Source organism: Schistocerca gregaria, chromosome 2, assembly GCF_023897955.1.
Source record: "Schistocerca gregaria isolate iqSchGreg1 chromosome 2, iqSchGreg1.2, whole genome shotgun sequence".
Lineage (NCBI taxonomy): Eukaryota > Metazoa > Arthropoda > Insecta > Orthoptera > Acrididae > Schistocerca > Schistocerca gregaria.
The window spans coordinates 594,385,470-594,404,748 of NC_064921.1; the positions used below are offsets into that span (position 1 = coordinate 594,385,470).

The following is a 19,279-nucleotide window of genomic DNA, read 5'->3' on the forward strand; positions in this document are numbered from 1 at the left end:
CTGGTTTGATGTAGTTCTAGTAAACTGTTGAAGTATTCGTAATAAAGTTCCCGAGTTTACTGCCCTCCAAGAAAGTTCGTTCACTCAAATTATTCTTGGGGCTGAGAACTGGCTGAAACCCGAAGTGGGAAGCTATTAGAAATTTTTGAGAGTCGTGGAACGTATATCGGAAAGACAGATTAGAGGCATTGTAGGGGTAGTGTTCAATGTTGTTGACAAAAATATTGTCTTCAACGAGGTCGAAATTGCGTGAAACATTGAAGTTATAAAAGGTCTAGGTGAAACCAAGTTAATTGTTGGATGTTTTTACCGGCCATCCGATTCTGCAGTGAAAGTTCTAGTGTCATTTAAAGAAAATCTACGGTGAGTAACGCGTATATCCCCAGATCGTCGAATACTAGTTGGAGGCGACTGTAACCTACCGCTTGTAGCCTGAGACGTCTATGGATTCATTGTGGGGAGTACAAACAGAAAGTAATTCGAAATACTTTTGAACACGTTTTCTGAAAACTGTATTGAACAGCTGACTCGGCAGTCCACACACACTGGAAATAGGCCGGACCTTATCAGCAACGTCAGTATAGAAATGGGGATTAACGATCATGATGGCATTGTAGCAATTAAGATTACGAAAGTTAATAAATCAGTCAAGTAGGGTAGGAGAGTGTTTCAATTAGATAGACCGTATTAGCAGATATTAGCATCACTTAGTTCCAGAAAGATGGATGTAGAGAAATTATAGGTAAAGTTTAAGGAGATTGTAAATGTTGGTCTCGAGAGTTATGTGCCTAGTAAGTGGATAAAGGATGGAACGAAATTCGGAGAATGCTGAGGACGCAGAGGCTGTTGTACTCTCGGTTCAAAAGGGAACACACAAATGACGACAAGCGAAGGTTAGTAGAGATCCGTCCGTCTGTGAAAAGAGCTATGCGCAAAGCATACAACTATTACCACCGTCCCACATTAGCAAAAGATTTGGCAGAGAATCCGAGAACATTCTGGTCGTACGTAAAATCGCAGAGCGGGTCTAAGGCTTCCGTTGAGTTCCTTGTTGACCAGCCAGGTGTGGCATTTGAAGATAGCAAAATAAAATCCGAAGATTTAAATTTCACGTCCAAGAAATCGTTAGCACAGGAGAATCGTATAAACATACCGTCATTTGACCATATCAAAGACGTCCGTATGGACGACGTAGTAATTAGCATCCCTGATGTAGAGGAATAGGTAAAAGATTTGAAAGCAAATGAAACGCTAGGTCCGAATAGATTCCCAGTTCGGTTTTACAGAGTGCTCTACTGCATTGGCCCATTACCTAGCTTGCATTTATCGCAAATCTCTCGCCCAGCACAAAGTGCCGAGCGACTGTAAAAGGCGGAGGTGGCTCCAGTGTATAAGAAAGGTAAAAACCAGACCCGCAAAATTGCAGACCAATATCCCGAACTTCTGTTTGCTACAGAATCCTCGAACATATTCTCACTTCGAATACAATAAACTTTCTTGACTCTGTGAAGCTTATGTCCACGAATCAACTTGGTTTCAGAAAGCCATTCAGCTTGCCCTTTTCTCACATGATATACTACGAACTATAGATGAAGGGTAACAGGTAGATTCCATATTTCCAGATATCCGGAAAGCATTTGACACAGTGCTCCATTGCAGGCTGTTAACGAAGGTACGAGAATACGGAATAAGTTCACAGATGTATGAGTGACTGGAAGTCGTCTTAAGTAGTAGAAACCAGTATGCTTTCCTCGGCGGCGAGTGTTCACCGGAGACAAAGGCATTGTCCGGAGAGCCCCAGGGAAGTGTGACAGGACCGCTGTTGTTCTCTGGATACATAAATGATATGGCGGACAGGGTGGGCAGCAATCTGCGGTACTTTGCTGATGATGCCGTGGCGTACGGCAAGGTGTCGAAGATGTGTGACAGTAGGAAGATACAAGACGACCTAGACAAAATTTCCAGTTGGTGTGATGAATGACAGCTACCCCTAAATGTGGATAATGTGAGTTAATGCGGATGAGTAGGAAGAACAAACCTGTAATGTTCGGATACACATTGTGTCCTGCTTGACACAGTTACGTCGTTTAAATAATCTGGGAGTAAGCTTGCAAAGCTATTTGAGATGGAAGGAGCATGTGAGAACTGTACTGGGGAAGCCAAATGGTTGACTTCGGTTTATTTGGAGAATTTTAGGAAAGGGTGTTTCACCTTTAAAGGAGACGGCATATAGGACGCTGGTGCGACTTATTCTTTAGTACTACTCGAGTGTTTGGGATTCGTACCAGGTCGGATTGAATGAAGAGATCGAGGCAATTCAGATTGAAGGAAACAGCGCACCTCTCATTTGCATACTCGCGTAGCCCTATTGTGGAGACCTATGGCCACCATCATAGTGCCAAATGAAATACTAATATACCTACGTTCACCATCATAGTGCCAAAGGAAATACTAATAGTTGTGATGCTAGTCACATTGTGCCGTATTGCACGCAAAGTAAACATCATTCACTACAAGGCGGGTACGTAACTACAACTAAAAGTATCAATAAAAGTCACCCTATTTATTCGAGACCTAATATATACATTTAGTCATATGGAGAGACTCAGTATAAAATAGACAAATTCTCTAAAGATCAGCAAGAAGCTAAGACCAAATTGGATAAATTATATGTTCCGGATTCGAAGTACAATCCAGGCTAGCTGGTTTACTGGGTACAGTGTGTAAATATTATTAAACTAGAGGCTGCTCGAAGGCTACCCGGTAACCACTGCTAGGCAACCTCCTGGATACCTGCTCGTAGATCATGAAGATAACTGCTGATCACTTGACTGCAGTCACAGTTCATCTGACTGTTGTGGAGTGTGCGTCTTCCTAAATATTGGCTGAACAGAAGGTTACGTGTTCCACACTACTTTCGCACTTGGGTCTGACGTAAGGAAATAGCGCAGTGTGTGGACACCGCCTGTCCGAGTGGCGCGTATCTCGCCTGCTCTTTTCTAAAAGGACAGCCCTTACTGTCTGTTTCTCTTCATACTAAGTTTTTGTAACTGTTCCTGTATTCCTTCTGAGTGTGTTTTATTGCCCTAACTGTTGTGTTTTTCCTCTTTGCGTCTGGAGCATTGACGCATTTGTGTACGGCCTATCTCACTGCCGAAGCAGGTCTGACAACCTGGTGGTCTGTCGTCAGTGCTCCTGGTTTCCCAGACTTGAAATAAGCCCATTGTCAGACTGCCGCGACGCTTCATAGACAAATCGGGCACTGTGCCTTATGCGATCCCTTATCACGGGGATCGCTGTTTCTTTATGCAAGGCCCTGGTCGGGCAGTGTCGCGGTAAGTGCAACGCGAGTCGCAGAGCCTTCCCTTGCTCTCCTTGGAGCCGACGTGTGTGTGTATCGGCTGCGTTATCCCATACTGCAGACGCGTATTGTAGCATTGGTCGGATCAGTGCCAATTACATCGTAATTTCGCTGTGTGGAGGAAGCGTTTGTTATGGGATGACGAACTTGTCGTTGGTGTTGCTGTTGCTGTTGTTGTTATGTTATTGACTTCTGTTGCGTAGGCAAGCCGGCAGACCTGGATGTAATGCGGGAGGTCCTAAGCTGTAGAGCACAGCACTAACAATAGTGAGTGCACACTTCGACTTCATGTCGTATAAATTATTATTCTCCTGCGTTATGATGAAGTCATGTGTTCAGGATTCTAGTAAGCAAACTATTAAAATTATTATATTAAATCATTTCATATATTTATGTGTTAGTATTAATGGTTTGTTAAAAGTGGGAGTGACAGTGTGTGGTGGATCTGTGCCGGCACCAGGGCCCATCTGCTCACTTCGGTCAGCCACTGCTAAGTGCTCTTTGCTTGTTGTGTTTGCCACTCCAGACAGCTGTGTTGCAGCGATTCATTTACTGCACGATTCCTACTATTTGTATCTTGATTCTTACATTGTGGCTGTGGGACATTCATAATGCTGTGCGTGTAATACCATCAATTTGTTCTTTATTTGTAGATTTTGCAAGTGGATAAGTATGATTAGATGAATAAATGTAGAACAAAACTATTCTACGATGATAATGCTGTAATTTACAGTCTTCTGATCATAAAACTGCCAAAGTGCATTCTGCATCTGAAAGAAAGTAAGGAAAAAAATGCAAAATGGCACTACAGTGAGGCGTGCAAGCTGGACCATTCACGGAATCCGATAAAAGTCTTCCGTGCGTAGAAATCCCAAAGACCAGTGAAGGATGCTAAATAAAGGGATTTGCAAACTGACGCAGAACGTAACGCAGCAGAGACGACGGAATGAGAAAGCGACGGTCGGCTAGGCGCTTCAAACCGGCCGGGCTGCGCCAACGCCTTCTCTCAGCTGCACAACCTGTAGATCCAGCCAGGCTGGGCGGGCTAAAAGCTGCACCGCGCTTAACGCTGGACGCCACTGACAGGGAATGACGCGGCGGCCGATCACCATCTCGAGATCTCACACGTCAGGTCACATTTTGCAGACTGGTACCACCGTATGTTACTCCCCATTCGACGACAGATCTTTTTTTTTCTACTTTCTTACCGGTTGTTGGGCATCTCGAATCCCTCTGAACTTGCAGGACGAGCTTTTCAGATACAGCAGACAGCTGCTCTATCTGCTCGTCCGCTCTGTTGCCGAGTGCTGTTGCTTCGTGTTAAATTTTCAGGGAATATTTACGGATACGATCTTTGTGTGCTTGGGGTAGAGTGATGTGGGACTTCTGTCTTTCCGGTAAGTCATCATCATCGTCAACAGCCTATTCAGTGTGCCTCTCTGAGTCAGTGTGCAACGTAGGATCTCAGCAGATTCTTCCATTTCTGCCGATCCAGAGCTTCATGTCGCCACTTCAACCCGGCTGTCCTTATTAAGTCTCTGTCCCTTCTGTCCGGTAGTCTTCCCCTTCGTCTTTTTTGGTAAATTGGACTACCATCTAGTACTTGCTTTGACCACCTTCCATCTTTTCGTGGAGCGACATGACCGGCCCACTGAAATTTCAAGATATTCACTCTTCGTAATATGTCAATGACGTTTGTTGTCTGTCTGACATCAAATGCTTTCTTCCTGTGTTTCTTTGTATAGTTCAGTAACGAACTTTCCATTCTTCTTTGGGTAACTGTTAGTTTTCTAACAGTGTATTCATTTAGTATCCGTATCTCGCAGCCGTAAATTTTTACTAGCAGTATGCACGGTCCTATACTCCGGACACGAGTGTAGCTCATGCGAAGGTCCTAGTGGAGGTGAATTGCCGTTGCCTTCCTCCGACTTGATATGCTGTTTTAAGTGTGTAACTATCGTTTACATGACTGTGATAAGTGTTTTGAACAGTGTAGTGTCGTATTTATGTTGTTATGGATTAAAGGAAGGCAGAGGGTAGAACCCGGTGCCAGGACATAGCCTACTCCTTACGAATAGCACCAAGGGGGCCGCCAAGCTTAAACGTCTCCATCAACAGTGTCACATGCCCTCACTTCATGAGACACTCTGAAGAGATATCGAATTTAATACAGGTCATTGACGCAAAGACTTGAGATCAGGAACTTCTCGACACCACCTCTCCTCCACTTGTCGGCCAAATACTGGCAGCGAACATGTCATACCTTACCTGATGTCGAACCGTTTTATGTTTGAGTCGGGCGCCCGTGCACTAGCATGCGTTAGCGGCCACGGCAACGAAGGCAAGTTACAGGCAGTATACATGGGTCAAAAACTGTTTCCTTCAGCTCAGCCGACACCGTAGACATAAAAGCTAAAGAGTATTTTCCATAATCTTGCCAGCCTAACTTCATACGTCGAAAAATTCTCTGCAACCTGGTAGTCAAGGGAAGGCAGGATTCGGTTACGATTGTCGACGGGGCAATAATCCGTTATTATTGGTTGCATTTTACAGTTACACCCAATTCATTTTGAACCAGTAATTCCAGACTCAACAATAAATAAAAATACCACACGTTATTAAAGAATAAACAACTGTGTAAATAAGTGTTTTCAGTGAGTTACAATTTAGCAAATCACCGTTAAATACAGATACAGCAAATAATGTTTTAAAAGCAAGGCACTGTGATCTGGGCAGAAGCCCTTACAAGCCAGGAGTGGCAATAAATTAAGAATTGTTTAAAACTCGCTGCTACTTACAAATTACAGGTATTGAAATATTAAAGGCTAGTCGCCAGAAACATAGCAGACGGCATCAGCCGCCAGGAAAGGCAGTAAATAAGGTTTTAAGGCTTACTGCTAAAATAAAAATACAGAATTAGAATTTTAAGGCAAATGACAACAATCACGGCTGAAGGCCTTACACGTCAGTAACGGCAATAGTATAAAAAAATTAGAAACCTGTTGTAAAACAGCAAATACAGTAGCAAAGGTAATTAAAAAAAAAACAGCAACTGGTCACCAAACGGGTGAAATAATATGATGGTAAACTTTGTAACACAACCCTTAACGTCCACTGAACACCACGCTGTTCGATTTATTCCAGAAGTTGACCCGAACTATTAACTAGACATATATAACCTTTAATGTAGGCATTACAAGGTATTGTAATAAATAATACAATAATAAAACACAGGGACCAGTACATAAGTTCCTTAAAGGTACTGAGGCAGATTATACCCACAGAAGGCGTGGGCTGAAGGAGCGTTACGCTGAACTACTGGCCATCGGACCTCCTTTAAGAACACACATGTCTTACAAGAACCAAGGGGCCACAGACGGTGCTCCAGGAATCGACCTCCGAGAAGGCCCGGCAACACTTTCGCGAGCGATGAGATAAGCAGCCAAGAGTTGCATTCACTTCGCAAAATAGTAACTCAGACTAGTGGCAGTCTAACTAATGACTAATGATAATCTTGCTGAAACTACCTGATGCCCTATAAACCAAATACAACTACGGAACAATACGCCAAAGCCGGAACCGGCGGTCTGCACTACGCCTAAGTATACTGTGTTTAGAGCGCCCGGAACGAGAAAGGAACCACTACAATCAGAGCAGAAGAATCACCCACTGGTCTACAATCAAGAAAGCTGTCAAAACTACACGCCTTACCGGACAGCAACGGCAAGGCGAGGAAACGTAAACTGTCGTTACATGCACTAACCGCCAGGTCAGGTAACTGGGGCGTTAGTGGCCACCAGGCAAGAAAAATTACCGCTGATTGAACACGACAAATTGTAACAAGTTGAACGCAGTAAATAGTTACAAGAAGTCGAGGAAAGCTAATCAGATCCGCCTTCCCCAAGCACTCCACTCGCTACTCTTCACCTCGGTGACACTACGAGCAGCAACACGAACCCAAGTAACTGGAGAATCGCGAGATATCACAGTGGTGGAGGTTCCTCTACCAACCGAACTGGCCCACTCACACGATCCGGAAAAACGACGACGTCACCCCAAAGACAGGGAAACAGTTACTACATATCGATAATCGCCGCAGCTGCCACTAGCGGACAGGCAACGCTTGCGAAACCGAGTGGCGCCAGTCAACACGAGAAAAAGACAAACAACCGCAACCATAACAACTAAACGATACCTTCCGGTATCCAACGGCGGAAACCTATAAACAGCACCAACGCGAACTGCAGCACGGCTCAGGTTTCTTTTCAAAATAATTCGATTCCAACATTAGTTAGGAAGTCGAAAGGGTTTTTAAATCCTTGGAGTGTTCCGCGCTACAGTCCTTAAGAAGCCGAGCAGGGCAGGCGAAGAGATAATACCGAAGATGCTTAGGGGAAATAGAACGATAAAGAAGCCTGTGTTTCTGTCGAAGAGTCAAACAACAGTTTAAAGAAGTAGTACAGCAAACAAGAGTAGAAAAATGGGAGGCTAACCTTGAGGACCAAATGATCACCCACTGTATTACCTACCCCTAGATGGGGCGATGGTACTGTGACTACACACTGGGAGACATCACTGCAGTACACTCAGAACTGTGTTGCTAGACGATCCAACGGTGGAAGACACGAGTGCCACCAGCATCTTCGCTCTGAATTGCTAGAGCAGCATGTGAGTAACAGTGTTGTGATTCCATTTGGCCAGGAGGAAGAGAGACTGGCAATAATGAAATTATAGAAGAAGAAAGCACCATGACCTGATGCTATACTGCAGAAATGTTGCATCAGCTAGTTGATCAAGTTGTGCCATATATAACGATGTTAGTAAACGACTGTCTTTTTCTGGGTCGGATGCACAGAATGTGGAAAATGTCGAATATAATTATACTGAAAAAGAGGGAGACGAAGACCCAAGAGAACCGAAATCTTGCAGACCGATTTGCTTGGTAATGCTCAAGTACACGAAAAGCTTCTGTGCCCTTCGCCTGAGGGGCCACAGTCAGCGAAGAGCCCCCTGCAGAACGGTTTCAGGAAAGGGAAATTCACCGAGGATGCGCTAAATGAAGCAGTCAGTATTGTGAACACTTAAGACGACAGGTATGCTACAGGCATAAAGGTTGATATAGCTGGGGCATTTGATAATTTGTGATTACCGACCAATTAGCATACTGCCTGCTGTTTCCAAAGCACTTGAATATATTGTTCATGACCAAATCACTGAACACTTGCATGAATTCAGTCTATATGACAAATTTCAATCCGGTTTCCGTAAACATCACAGCACAAACACTGCTCTAATTAAAGTAACTGATGACCTGAAGTACGCCATCGACAATCGAAAGGCAACAATATTGACGCTACTGGACTTCAGCAAAGCTTTTGACACTGTTAACTTTGACATATTACTCAGAAAAATGCAACAGCTTAATTTCTCTGATAGTGCAATGAGATGGTTTGAAAGCTACTTAAAAGACAGACAGCAATGTGTTGTCTGCGCAAATGAAAAATCTTCCTGGAAACATGTTTCTTCGGGAGTGCCACAAGATCAGTCTTAGGACCACTTTTGTTTTCTTTATATGTCAAGGATATTTCGTCGGTTTTGTCCTCCTATAAACATCATTTCTATGCCGACGACCTCCAGCTCTACCTAAGCGTCAGACCTGAAGACGTAAACACTGCAATCGCTCTGATGAATGATGATCTGTCTTCAGTAGTGACATGGGCGAAAAACCTGGGGCTTAAATTAAATGCAAAAAAGACGCAAGTAATCTTAATAGCCCATCAGAAATTAATAAGTTCAGATTTCCGAGAACGGCTACCACCTATTCTGCTCGAAGATACTCCAATACCATATCAGAAAACAGTGAAGAACTTGGGTGTAACTTTGGACGAGCATCTCAACTGGGCGGAGAATACAGTCGCAGTGTGCCGAAAGACGTCTGCTTGTCTCTATGCTCTCAAAAAGTTTCGGAACATATTCCCACAGGACTTGAAACGCCAGCTCGTGCAAGCACTCGTTCTACCGAACCTCCACTATTGTAATGTGATTCAACAAGGCATGAGTAGTGAAAACAAAAGACGGCTAGAGCTAACCATGAATGCCTGTGTGCGTTACACCTGCAACGTTCGCCGATATGATCATGTTAGTGCTTCATACTCCGAGCTAGGGTGGCTGCGGCCGGACAAACTGCGTGACTACCACACTCTATGTCTACTTCACCGACTCCTCATCGCGCAAGCACCCCAGTACCTAGCTTCAGAGATTAAAAACCTGTCATGCCATCATAATCGAAACACGAGGTCACTCTTATCTGGTATCCTAACTGTGCCAACTCACAAAACAAAAACTTTTGCAAACTCCTTCTCCGTTGCCGCTGTCCGCCTCTGGAACAAACTGCCCCTTACCTTGAGGAAAATTCAATCTCCTGTTGCTTTTAAGAAGAAGTTGAAGCATTTCCTACCATCATCCGCATAAAATTCTCCACAAAATTAATGTGCAAGGCCAATCCTCTCATATGTCAAATAGCAAAGCTAGCGTCTCCTATCTTGCTCCTGAGATGCCTTCCTCTTCATCTATCTCTATTAGCCACGCAGTCTTCTTTATATTTTCCTTAATTATGTTTCATCATGTCTCTCTATTCTTCTCCTCCCTTCACCATGAGTCTCCCTCATACTCCCTGCTGCCAGCACTCCTATCTAAAATCTTTCTCTTCAATAATGTATTTTTCGAGGTGTACCTTTCTAATTGTTTATCTCACTTTTTGTATTAGGTGTAGTTTAACATGCCTACTAAAACATATGACTGTAAAATAAGCAGAATGCCTGGTTAGATGTAAGAGAGGGCCTGATGGCCCTAATCTTGCCAGGTTAAATACATAAATAAATAAAAAAATAAATAAAATAAAATAATTTGTGGTACCCTGCCCTGTTCAAAAAAGTGAAACAGATGGACTGTCTCAGGTATCTCTATAACAGTCTACAAGATTATCGCACAGACAGGCTGGTGCAATTAGAATGTCATGTAAAGAAAATTGTGAAAGACATCACAAAAGGCTGCCCACAGGGTTCTGTTTGTGGTACAGAGTTCTGGGGTGTTGACATAGATCCATTACTAAACCAGCTTCAGAGTATAACAAACACTACAGGCTGCATCGTCTATGTAGACGATCTGCTAATTATAGTGTCTGCCAAGACAGCGGCAAAATTAGACGAAAATAGTGGGGTAGCTCTTTATAGACTATGTAAATGGTGTTCAGAAAACTAATCAACGTTAGCGGCGCACAAGACATTTTATGTGTTACTAAAAAGAATATTACCAAGAACGAAAACCACACAATCAGGATAAAAGACCAACTCGTGAAAAGAACAGTATATAGGTACCTCGGAATTTATATCGCCGAAGAAGAAAACTGTCACCCATACGTAGAAATCGTCTGCCAGAGAGGCATTATAATCTTAAATAAAATAGCAACAATTGGTCAAAGACGTTTTCATCTGGCACTAAGTGCAATAAGAACGTACATCAACGCAATCTTAATTGCTCTTGTGGGCTATGGGTTGAGCGTTTGGGCTCATAGAGCCAGAAAGGTAAAGACTACACAGGCTCTGCAGCGTGCACAGAGGAGTGTACTACTGCGCCTGACGGCAGGGAAATGTGTAGAACAACACCGACTCGGGCGCTGCTGGTGATATTAGGCCTGCCACCTCTAGACCTAGCAGTAAGAAAGAAATGTGCACAATATTGGCTCAAAGGCGCGAATGTGATAAGGTAAAGGAGGGACTGTGCACAAGAACCGTATCGAACGAGGAAATAAAGGCATGCATTGTCAGAGAAAGGCAAGAAATCTGGCACAGGGCAGAAACAGGGAAGAGAACCTACCAGTTGTTTCCTAAAATAAAAAAAGAACAAAATGACATACTTCCTTCGACCAGGCGGGTTATACACGACATGTAGGGACATGGTCCATATCCCAATTACTTACTAAAACGACGACTGGGCGCCATAGACACTTGTGGATGTGGATCACTCGGCGCCCCGGGTCACATAAACTGTGAACGTGCCATTAGATAAGATATTACGGACGACAACAGGAACGCATTTGGAAATGCAACAGTCTATGATATAATAAGGAATGAAGAACTATGGGAAAAGCTGAATTCGCTGACAACTAAAATATCAGCTTATGCACTGCAAGCCACATGGCCGAGAGGCAACCAAGAAGAGACGCGCCATGCCATAACCTCCATCTGCAACCACCTTCTGGAAGGTGGCACAGCATCGCAGCTCCTGTAAATCCTGAGTTGCACATCACGCCGCCGAGGGCTAGCCGTGCAGACAAATGAGAAATCCCACTACAGATGTGTAGTGTAGTCGTGTGTTGTGTAGTTCTGTGTAGTGTTGTGTTGTACAGTAGTGTAGTTTAGAATGTACCAGTAGCGTGTGCCTTCTGGGTTGTAGATGAACAGATATGTGTGCGTCAGACGGCCAGATGGTGTTATGTAGACTTTTTTAGTTATTATTGTTATTACTACATAATGTTATTTTATGTAGATTTTCCCCCTCTCAAACAGTATAATGCTTACTTATTACTAACATGTTTGAAATTATTTAAAATATTATGTGCTATATTCATGTTGATTCATGTTCAACATCTGGTCTGTTCTTTTATGTAGATAACAGACTAAAGAAAATAGCAAATAAATAAATCTCCTATATTTACAGTCTGACCCAGGTAGACTCCATAACCCTCTGCAGTCGCGTGCTTTCAACATATATATTTCCCTCCAGTGTCCGTTCATTCATCATGTTCTTAATTTTTAAAAGTAATGATTCTTTTCCGAATAAGTGTAATATTGTGGTTGCTGCTAGTGCCATCTGTTCACTAACGCCCAGTGCTGTAAGGAAACAGATAGTTGCCTGAGGCTCCTTGTCAACTCCCCCCCCCCCCCTCCCCCTCAAATGGTTCTGAGCACTATGGGACTTAACATCTGACGTCATCAGTCCCCTAGAACTTAGAACTACTTAAACCTAACTAACCTAAGGACATCACACACATCCATGCCCGAGGCAGGATTCTAACCTGCGACCGTAGCGGTCGCGCGATTCCAGACTGAAGTGCCTAGAACCGCTCGGATACACCCCCCCCCCTCTCTCTCTCTCTCTCTCTCTCTCTCTCTCTCTCTCTCTCTCTCTCTCTCTCTCTCTCTCTGCGCTGACCCACTGCCGTATGCATTTTGCCAACAGCAGAAGTGTCCACCAAAGTATGCCACATTTTGGAAGAACGCACCTTGTTTTGCTAATGAGAGGGCGGGCCATGGGTTACCTGTGTTTTCGATACGGGTGTGAATGGTGTCAATCATCTGTAAACTCTTGGCAGGACTCCCACATAACACCCAAATTCTTAGAGAGGGCTGTGTGGATTTATTCAGTAGGAGTTTTTTGCATTTACTTTTGTTGGAATTTGGTGCTCCCACCATGCAGCGAGCACCGGATCACCTTACTATTACACGTGACGATTAAAACAAAAAGGTAGAACGTACCTAGTAATCGTATGTGTAGGTAGCAGTCTCTAAAAGCGTCTCTGATTGTTTTGCTAAGTCTTACATTGTCCAGTTCGAGGACAGAGGGAAATCGGTGTTTCGGTTTCATAAGTGTCTTCCTATAATTATTTTCTGATAGGCGTACCATTTACACGAATAGAATATGGGATTTAGATTACATTGTTGTATTTAATCATACGAACAAATTTTGGGATTCTACATAGTCCTCAGTTGGGTGTTGTGAAGGTTGACGATGCCGCCCCCTCGTAAAGGCAGCTTCGTCTATGGATGGATGACAGAAATCCCAATACCATAGTGGCCTGGGCGACGAAGCAGCTACAAAGCCGTCGCCGCGGAGGCAAGTTCGTAGGTGATAAGGCCCGCACTTGTTTTAAGTGATACGGATAGTGGCTGTTGCCGTAGATAATGTTCCACGCGGTTGTCTGGCTTACCTCATGCTAGATGGCAACATGCCGTAGGCTGATACTGGGGTCACTGTCAAGGATCTTCTATTCCCACCTTCAAGTGTGTGCACCTCCCTTCGAACGGATTTCCCCCTGTATGACCATATAACCGTTTTTTTTCATATACTGTTAGGAATCATTTCCTTAAGTCTGCATTAAACAAAATCACACTGTATACCTTTGCTTTAACTTAATGGATGTAGTAGAATGCATTGGAGTCGGGGATAAGTAAATCCGCACTGTATGTTGCCTCCTTTTCGATGTTGTCCATGAACTCATTTTATTGGAAGTCTTGCTACGATAGAATCGAGAGTATGTTCACTGCCCATCAGTCACCTTCTGCCCCATGTTTATAACATGAATGATGTTCTCCGTCCTTATTGCCGTGGGTGTTCAGAGCTGACGGTACACTTAATGAGCCAAATATGACCAAAATTCCTAGTGGTTTTGTGTACGGGGAAGGCTTGAATGATAGCCACAACTGCAGTCAACAGTGACGTATTCTAACGAAGGGAGGGCGAGTACATGGGCCTGCACAAGAAGCGTAAGACCTGCAGTGGCACAGTATTCAGTGTCAAACCAAACAGCGGGAAAACTGGTTTTCATGAGGACGTCTGACGACTGTGGGAAAGTCGTGGAGATGGTAACGCAAGAGTCCACCTTACACAAGCGCTTAGAAGCAGGCAACGTCGCTGAAGCTGGTCCTCCCTGGCCTTCCGCTTTAAATCCGCACCAGTGCCAGCTGGAAGGGCTTGGCGTCAGCATTGCAGACTGCTGCGTGTGCGAAATCGCTGTCGACCAGGATGGACGCTGCACTGTTGATGGACGTTTCGCAGGATACATCGAAAAGTTCTATGCACGTAACATCGGAAGTGTATGTTTCTGGGAGAGTGTCAAAAGCTATTGTCCTAACGGCACCTGTTACAGTGCTGCATGTGCAAGGGTGTCAGGCATGTAGCAAGACGCTGTGCCATGCCAGTTCGCTGTGTAAAATGCTCTGCGGATTTCCCAAGAAGTGCTCACCAAAAAATAGGCAAGGGTAAACTATAACGCGCCAAATGCATGGAACATGTTGCACACTGCAGAAAAAATGGACCGTGCAAGCAGTAGTGCACTGGGGCACATCGTGCGTAGAACTAGACTTGGAGTCACCGACGCCGCTTCAATTTCTACAATGACCGCAGAGTCACTTTCAACGAACAGCCTGCGCGTTGCACAGCACTGGCTGACACGAAACTTACCGGTGGCCAGCTTGTACGGTAGCCTCTCTACGCGACTAGCTAACATCTAAGAATGGGAGACTGTGGATGGAACAGCGTCGTTGTGCAGATGACACAATGGGCGGATTACCTTTGTAGCGTCAAACACCAACAATCGCCGCCTGCCCCACTTCGTCGAGCAGGTCGGCGCATTAGGACTGGGATCTGATGACCCAAATATCTACCGACGAAAGAAAGATCGCACTGACGTGATCGATGTTGTAATCAAGGGGCTGCCTGGGCACGCCTACCCTACAGCGCAAGACACATCATTTTGTGACAGAGACGACAATACGAGTAGCAGAGGCAGCATCACCGCCACTTACTCTAACCCACTCATGGCCGCTGCCACCACATTTGCTCAGCACCATCGTCCTTAGTAATTTGGCTTATCACGACTGGTTACAGACCAGAAATTCTTTGGCGAAGCAATTGCTGTGTTCGAGGTGCTATCTTCACGCACCAACTAGAGGGCAATATGGACTGTCAGACTTTAAATGCTATTCTCTGTCGACACCTTCATCGAATAGCCAGAGTAAATACGCCACACGCAGCTGGCTGTACAGGACGAAAGCAAAGTGAGTGACGCAATGACTCCAGAAAATGTAGAACACTACTTTCGCCACGTTAATTGCAGAAAGGCTCCTGTGTCTCCAAATGGAGATACTGGCCAAAGGTGGGCAAAGATTCTGTTACTCCCAAGTTAGTGGCCAATAAACATGCCTCCGCCGACCTTAAAACAATTGGAGACGCTCTACTTGTGTAGACTACTGTGGCACGTCCAAGTAGAACAGATTCTGTCTGAGGAGCCATTCTGAATTTGGAGCGGACTTTCCACCATCCATGAACTTCTGTGGCTAGTAGAGCAGGCGGTGGACGCAACGGACGTCAGAACTTCTTCAGTGCCGTTTTCCTGGGCAAATCCCGTGAGTTTCATAGTGCAGTGTGACGGCCTTTTAATTAAGAAGTCGCTGTTTCACACAGTCATCGCCTCGTTCCTCTGGATGTCACTCGAAGGACAGGAATTCCGCGCGCGCGACCTGTTTGGAATTTACTCAGATAGCAACATAAATTCTTGTGTGCCCTCCTGCACGTAGAAGGTTGTACCATTAGGATTGGTACTAGCGTCAATCTGCTACACTATTTTCGCAGCTGGCATGCCATTCTCAGACCAGAGTGGAGCTCGCACTGCCTGCAGACGACACGGCGGTCTTCGAACGGAACATGAATGCCCACCATGTTGGCCAACTCTCCGAGACGCAATTAATGACGTAATCCCCAGCGCCCTGTAGTGGCGCCTGGTTTTAAACTCCCGACAATTGCCATTATCATCAACAGTCGGAACAGCCTGGCCATTCTACAACCTGACCACGTTCATGAAAACCCAGTGTGCCGCAACAGAGCTGTGAGTTACCACTGTGTCACGTTGGGACCTCACTCGACGTGGCACTAAGACGTACATGAACCGCAGAAGAAGGCGTCAGGTCGCTCCAAGCGTCTCTACCCATTGCCGAAACGTACATCACCAGTAGAAACTACTTCGTCTGCTTGTGGAGTTCGTCTCCATAAGGTGGGAAAATGCAGAACCCACACATCCAGCTAATACAGCGTTTCCAGGCTCGTGCACTGCGACTGGCATACCACGTGCTGTAGGGAGGGTGTGTCCCGCAGAACACAGAGGGGTTGAGGTACATTCCTGATGTGCGGACGTTTGAGAGTTCGGATTTTGTGAGGCGCAGTAAATTTTTTTATATTTAAGTTTTTATGGAAATTACTTTAGTATTTTTATTCAGTTAATTGGTTAAATGTAATTTTTGTGTCTAATCCTTTGCTGCGTAATTTGTATCATCGTGTTGACTTTTTAATTTCGGAATAAAATTCAATCATTTGCACAGTCATTTTTGTTTTTTCTTCCTGTCGTTCTTTTTCATTTGGAGTTTTCTTGCATGTGTTATTTATTATTTTTATTTACCTATCATAGTATTTAAACATTTGAAAATGCCTGTCTGTCGGTTAAAAGCACGAGGAACGTAATCATCTATTTGTATTGGCTATGGAATGGCGTCAGATATGTATTTTTCGTTACAAGTATCGTTAATGAAGATTTAAACGAAAGCAGAGATTATAAGTGAAACAAAATGCAGAATAGAAATAACAAACGCAATAACACACAAGAAAATATAAAATGTCAGAATTGAAGAAATTAAATCGAAATTAATTAATAAAAATTATTGATATCACTCGAAATAAAAACAGGTGATTGGAAGAAATAATGAGAATAATTGAAGAACTTCGTACGACGACGAAATTGATGAGACAAAGAATTAAAAACAAGAGAATTTCATTTATTCCAGGTAATTAATAGTAAAGTAAAAAATTTCAAAGCACCTGACAGAATTAGAACTTACGACGTTCTGCAAGCCAGGAATGTATATTAACACCTTTATATTTAAGCCTCTAGAGCATCAGTCTAGATTCTTTTTCGTCGACAGCTCGCAAAGGAGGTTCACATTGATGAATGACTGCCTACGCCACGATATAGATGGTTTTAAAAAGTCGATCGTCTGAAGACAAGTTCTTTTAAGCGAGTCTGATGACCGTAATTTAAACTGAGTTTGTAACGTAGCAAATACACTCAATATGCAGGTTCCCAAATGGGAGCAGTAAGTTACAAAATTTGTCCCGCGTACAGTACATCCGGAGAATATATGGATTCTGTGCGCGGCCGCGAATAGCATTTTGCGCCACGCAAGTTCCGAGTACAGAGGAGAGGAACGTTGGAGAGTATGTCAGTCGTCTGGCCGATGCTGGCCGCGTGTTGGATAGCTCTAGGCTTCCGCTGCGATACTTCAGACGTACAGCGCACCCCTTCCGCGTGCGTCGTATCGCAAAGACGTTACCGGAGCCCCGTGTGCGAGATGCGAGATTCGGCGAGCGCGAGCAGCGAGGGGTGGGGCGGCGTGGGTGGTTTGGCGTTACGTAAGGCGGCAGTGCGAGCGTCCTTGCCCGCCCCCTCCCCCTCGCCCTCGCCTCCTCATCTGGAGGCGGCCAGGCGCCGCCACGCTGCGGCCGGTGGCTGTGGCGGTGCCAGTGTTTTTGTGCGCCCGCACCTGTCCGCCGCGGGACGGGACCAGCCATGAGCGCTCATGACCGAGCCACAGCCGCATGTACGTATCGTACTGGTACTGCTCTCTCTTGCCGCTGCCTAACGCCTCCTTCCCTAGCTCGCTGCTTTGCTGCCACTGCTCGCAACGCTATACGGATCACCCTGCTGTGGACGCGATGCTTTTGGCTCGACTAACAAAAACGGCTTCTCATTGTCGCTTGACAGTCGCCGCGTTCATCAACTCGTCCTGCTGCAACGTGTCACGCGTCGAGATCGTAGGTAATCCCGCAGCCTGGTTGCACGAGAAGCGGAATCAATCTCGGCATGCCACAGCCTCCGTCGTTTCCGGAGCAGTTCGCGGAATGGCCGACCGCTGTGCAGCGCCGGCCCGGAGCCACAAAGTGAGCCCCGTCGCCACGGCTACTGCCACAGCACCTCAGCAGCCCACAGACTCGATTCCTTTTCAGTAGATACATTATCTTCAGACTTTCCACCTACATTAGGACATTTAATAATAACAAATTGTCTGCTGTCCCTACTCTCTTGTTGTTGCTGTATCTAATTTCGTAGCTGGATTTAGTTTTCGAGGAATACCTTTCGGAATTTTCTGCTTCGGCGTGTCACAACTCTTCTGTCACTCATTATTATCCGTCGGCTTCTGTGATGACCTAAACTGTAAGTCAGGTACCTGATGAAAATGTCGTCTTCTGAGAAGCTCGTGTGTAAATGTGAAAGGTTTCCACCGACACCAGTCACACGGCTGAAAGGATACAGTGTCAACTACTGGAATATGTCACGCGACGAGATCGTGCCCTTCCTCCCTTCCATCTACATTATGTTGCTATGGGATGTACATAATGGAGACGGTATATAAGATTACCCATATGTATCGTCGAGTCTCTCACGAGGCGTACGAAGGTACAGTTTTCCGTTCAGTAATTCCCACTCGATTTCCCCATCACTCTGTCAGATGATGATGATGATGATCATGATCATGATCATGACACTTAACACAGACACCCGGCTGGGTACCCGAGAGCTCTTCATCGATATCGTACAAGTTTTCTTTGTGTATCACATCGTTCAAGAACATTTGATGAATTTGAAACGGCAGCGCAGCAGAAAGAGATCACACGGAACGCTACTGAGACACATGTATAAAACATTCTTCATTTACTTGTCAGCTGACCTCGGCGGCCGTGCGGTTCTAGGCGCTTCAGTCCGGAACCGCGGGACTGCTATGGTCACAGATTCGAATCGTGCCTCGGGCATGGATGTGTGTGATGCCCTTAGGTTAGTTAGGTTTAAGTAGTTCTAAGCTCTAGGGGACTGATAACCTAAGATGTTAAGTCCCATAGTGCTCAGAGCCATTTGAACCATTTTACTTGTCAAGTCGAATCTGGGATTTCGGCGAAATTCTTCTCCGTTTTTGTCAGGAACAAATAATTGTCTTAGATGTTGTTCCAGTGACCATTTATAGCCCATAGACGCCTCGTGATTGGTCGGCTGCAGCATCATAATGCCAAGTTGCCAGACATTCTCTCCACGTCAAT

At 44.9% G+C, this 19,279-nt stretch overlaps 1 protein-coding gene across 2 annotated transcripts in view; it reads left to right on the plus strand.

Moving 5' to 3' along the window:
* Positions 1-19,279, plus strand: part of LOC126334510 (endoribonuclease ZC3H12A-like) — a 510,441-nt gene that overhangs the window by 341,613 nt on the left and 149,549 nt on the right. The window contains exon 1 of one of the 2 annotated variants that reach the window (XM_049996855.1): positions 17,752-17,787. The exons of the other annotated variant lie outside the window; for it this stretch is intronic. Within the exon in view, the coding sequence (XP_049852812.1) occupies positions 17,767-17,787 (21 nt within the window). The 5' untranslated portion in view covers positions 17,752-17,766. Of the gene's footprint in view, positions 1-17,751; positions 17,788-19,279 lie in introns of those variants that run through there. 2 annotated transcript variants of the gene reach the window in all.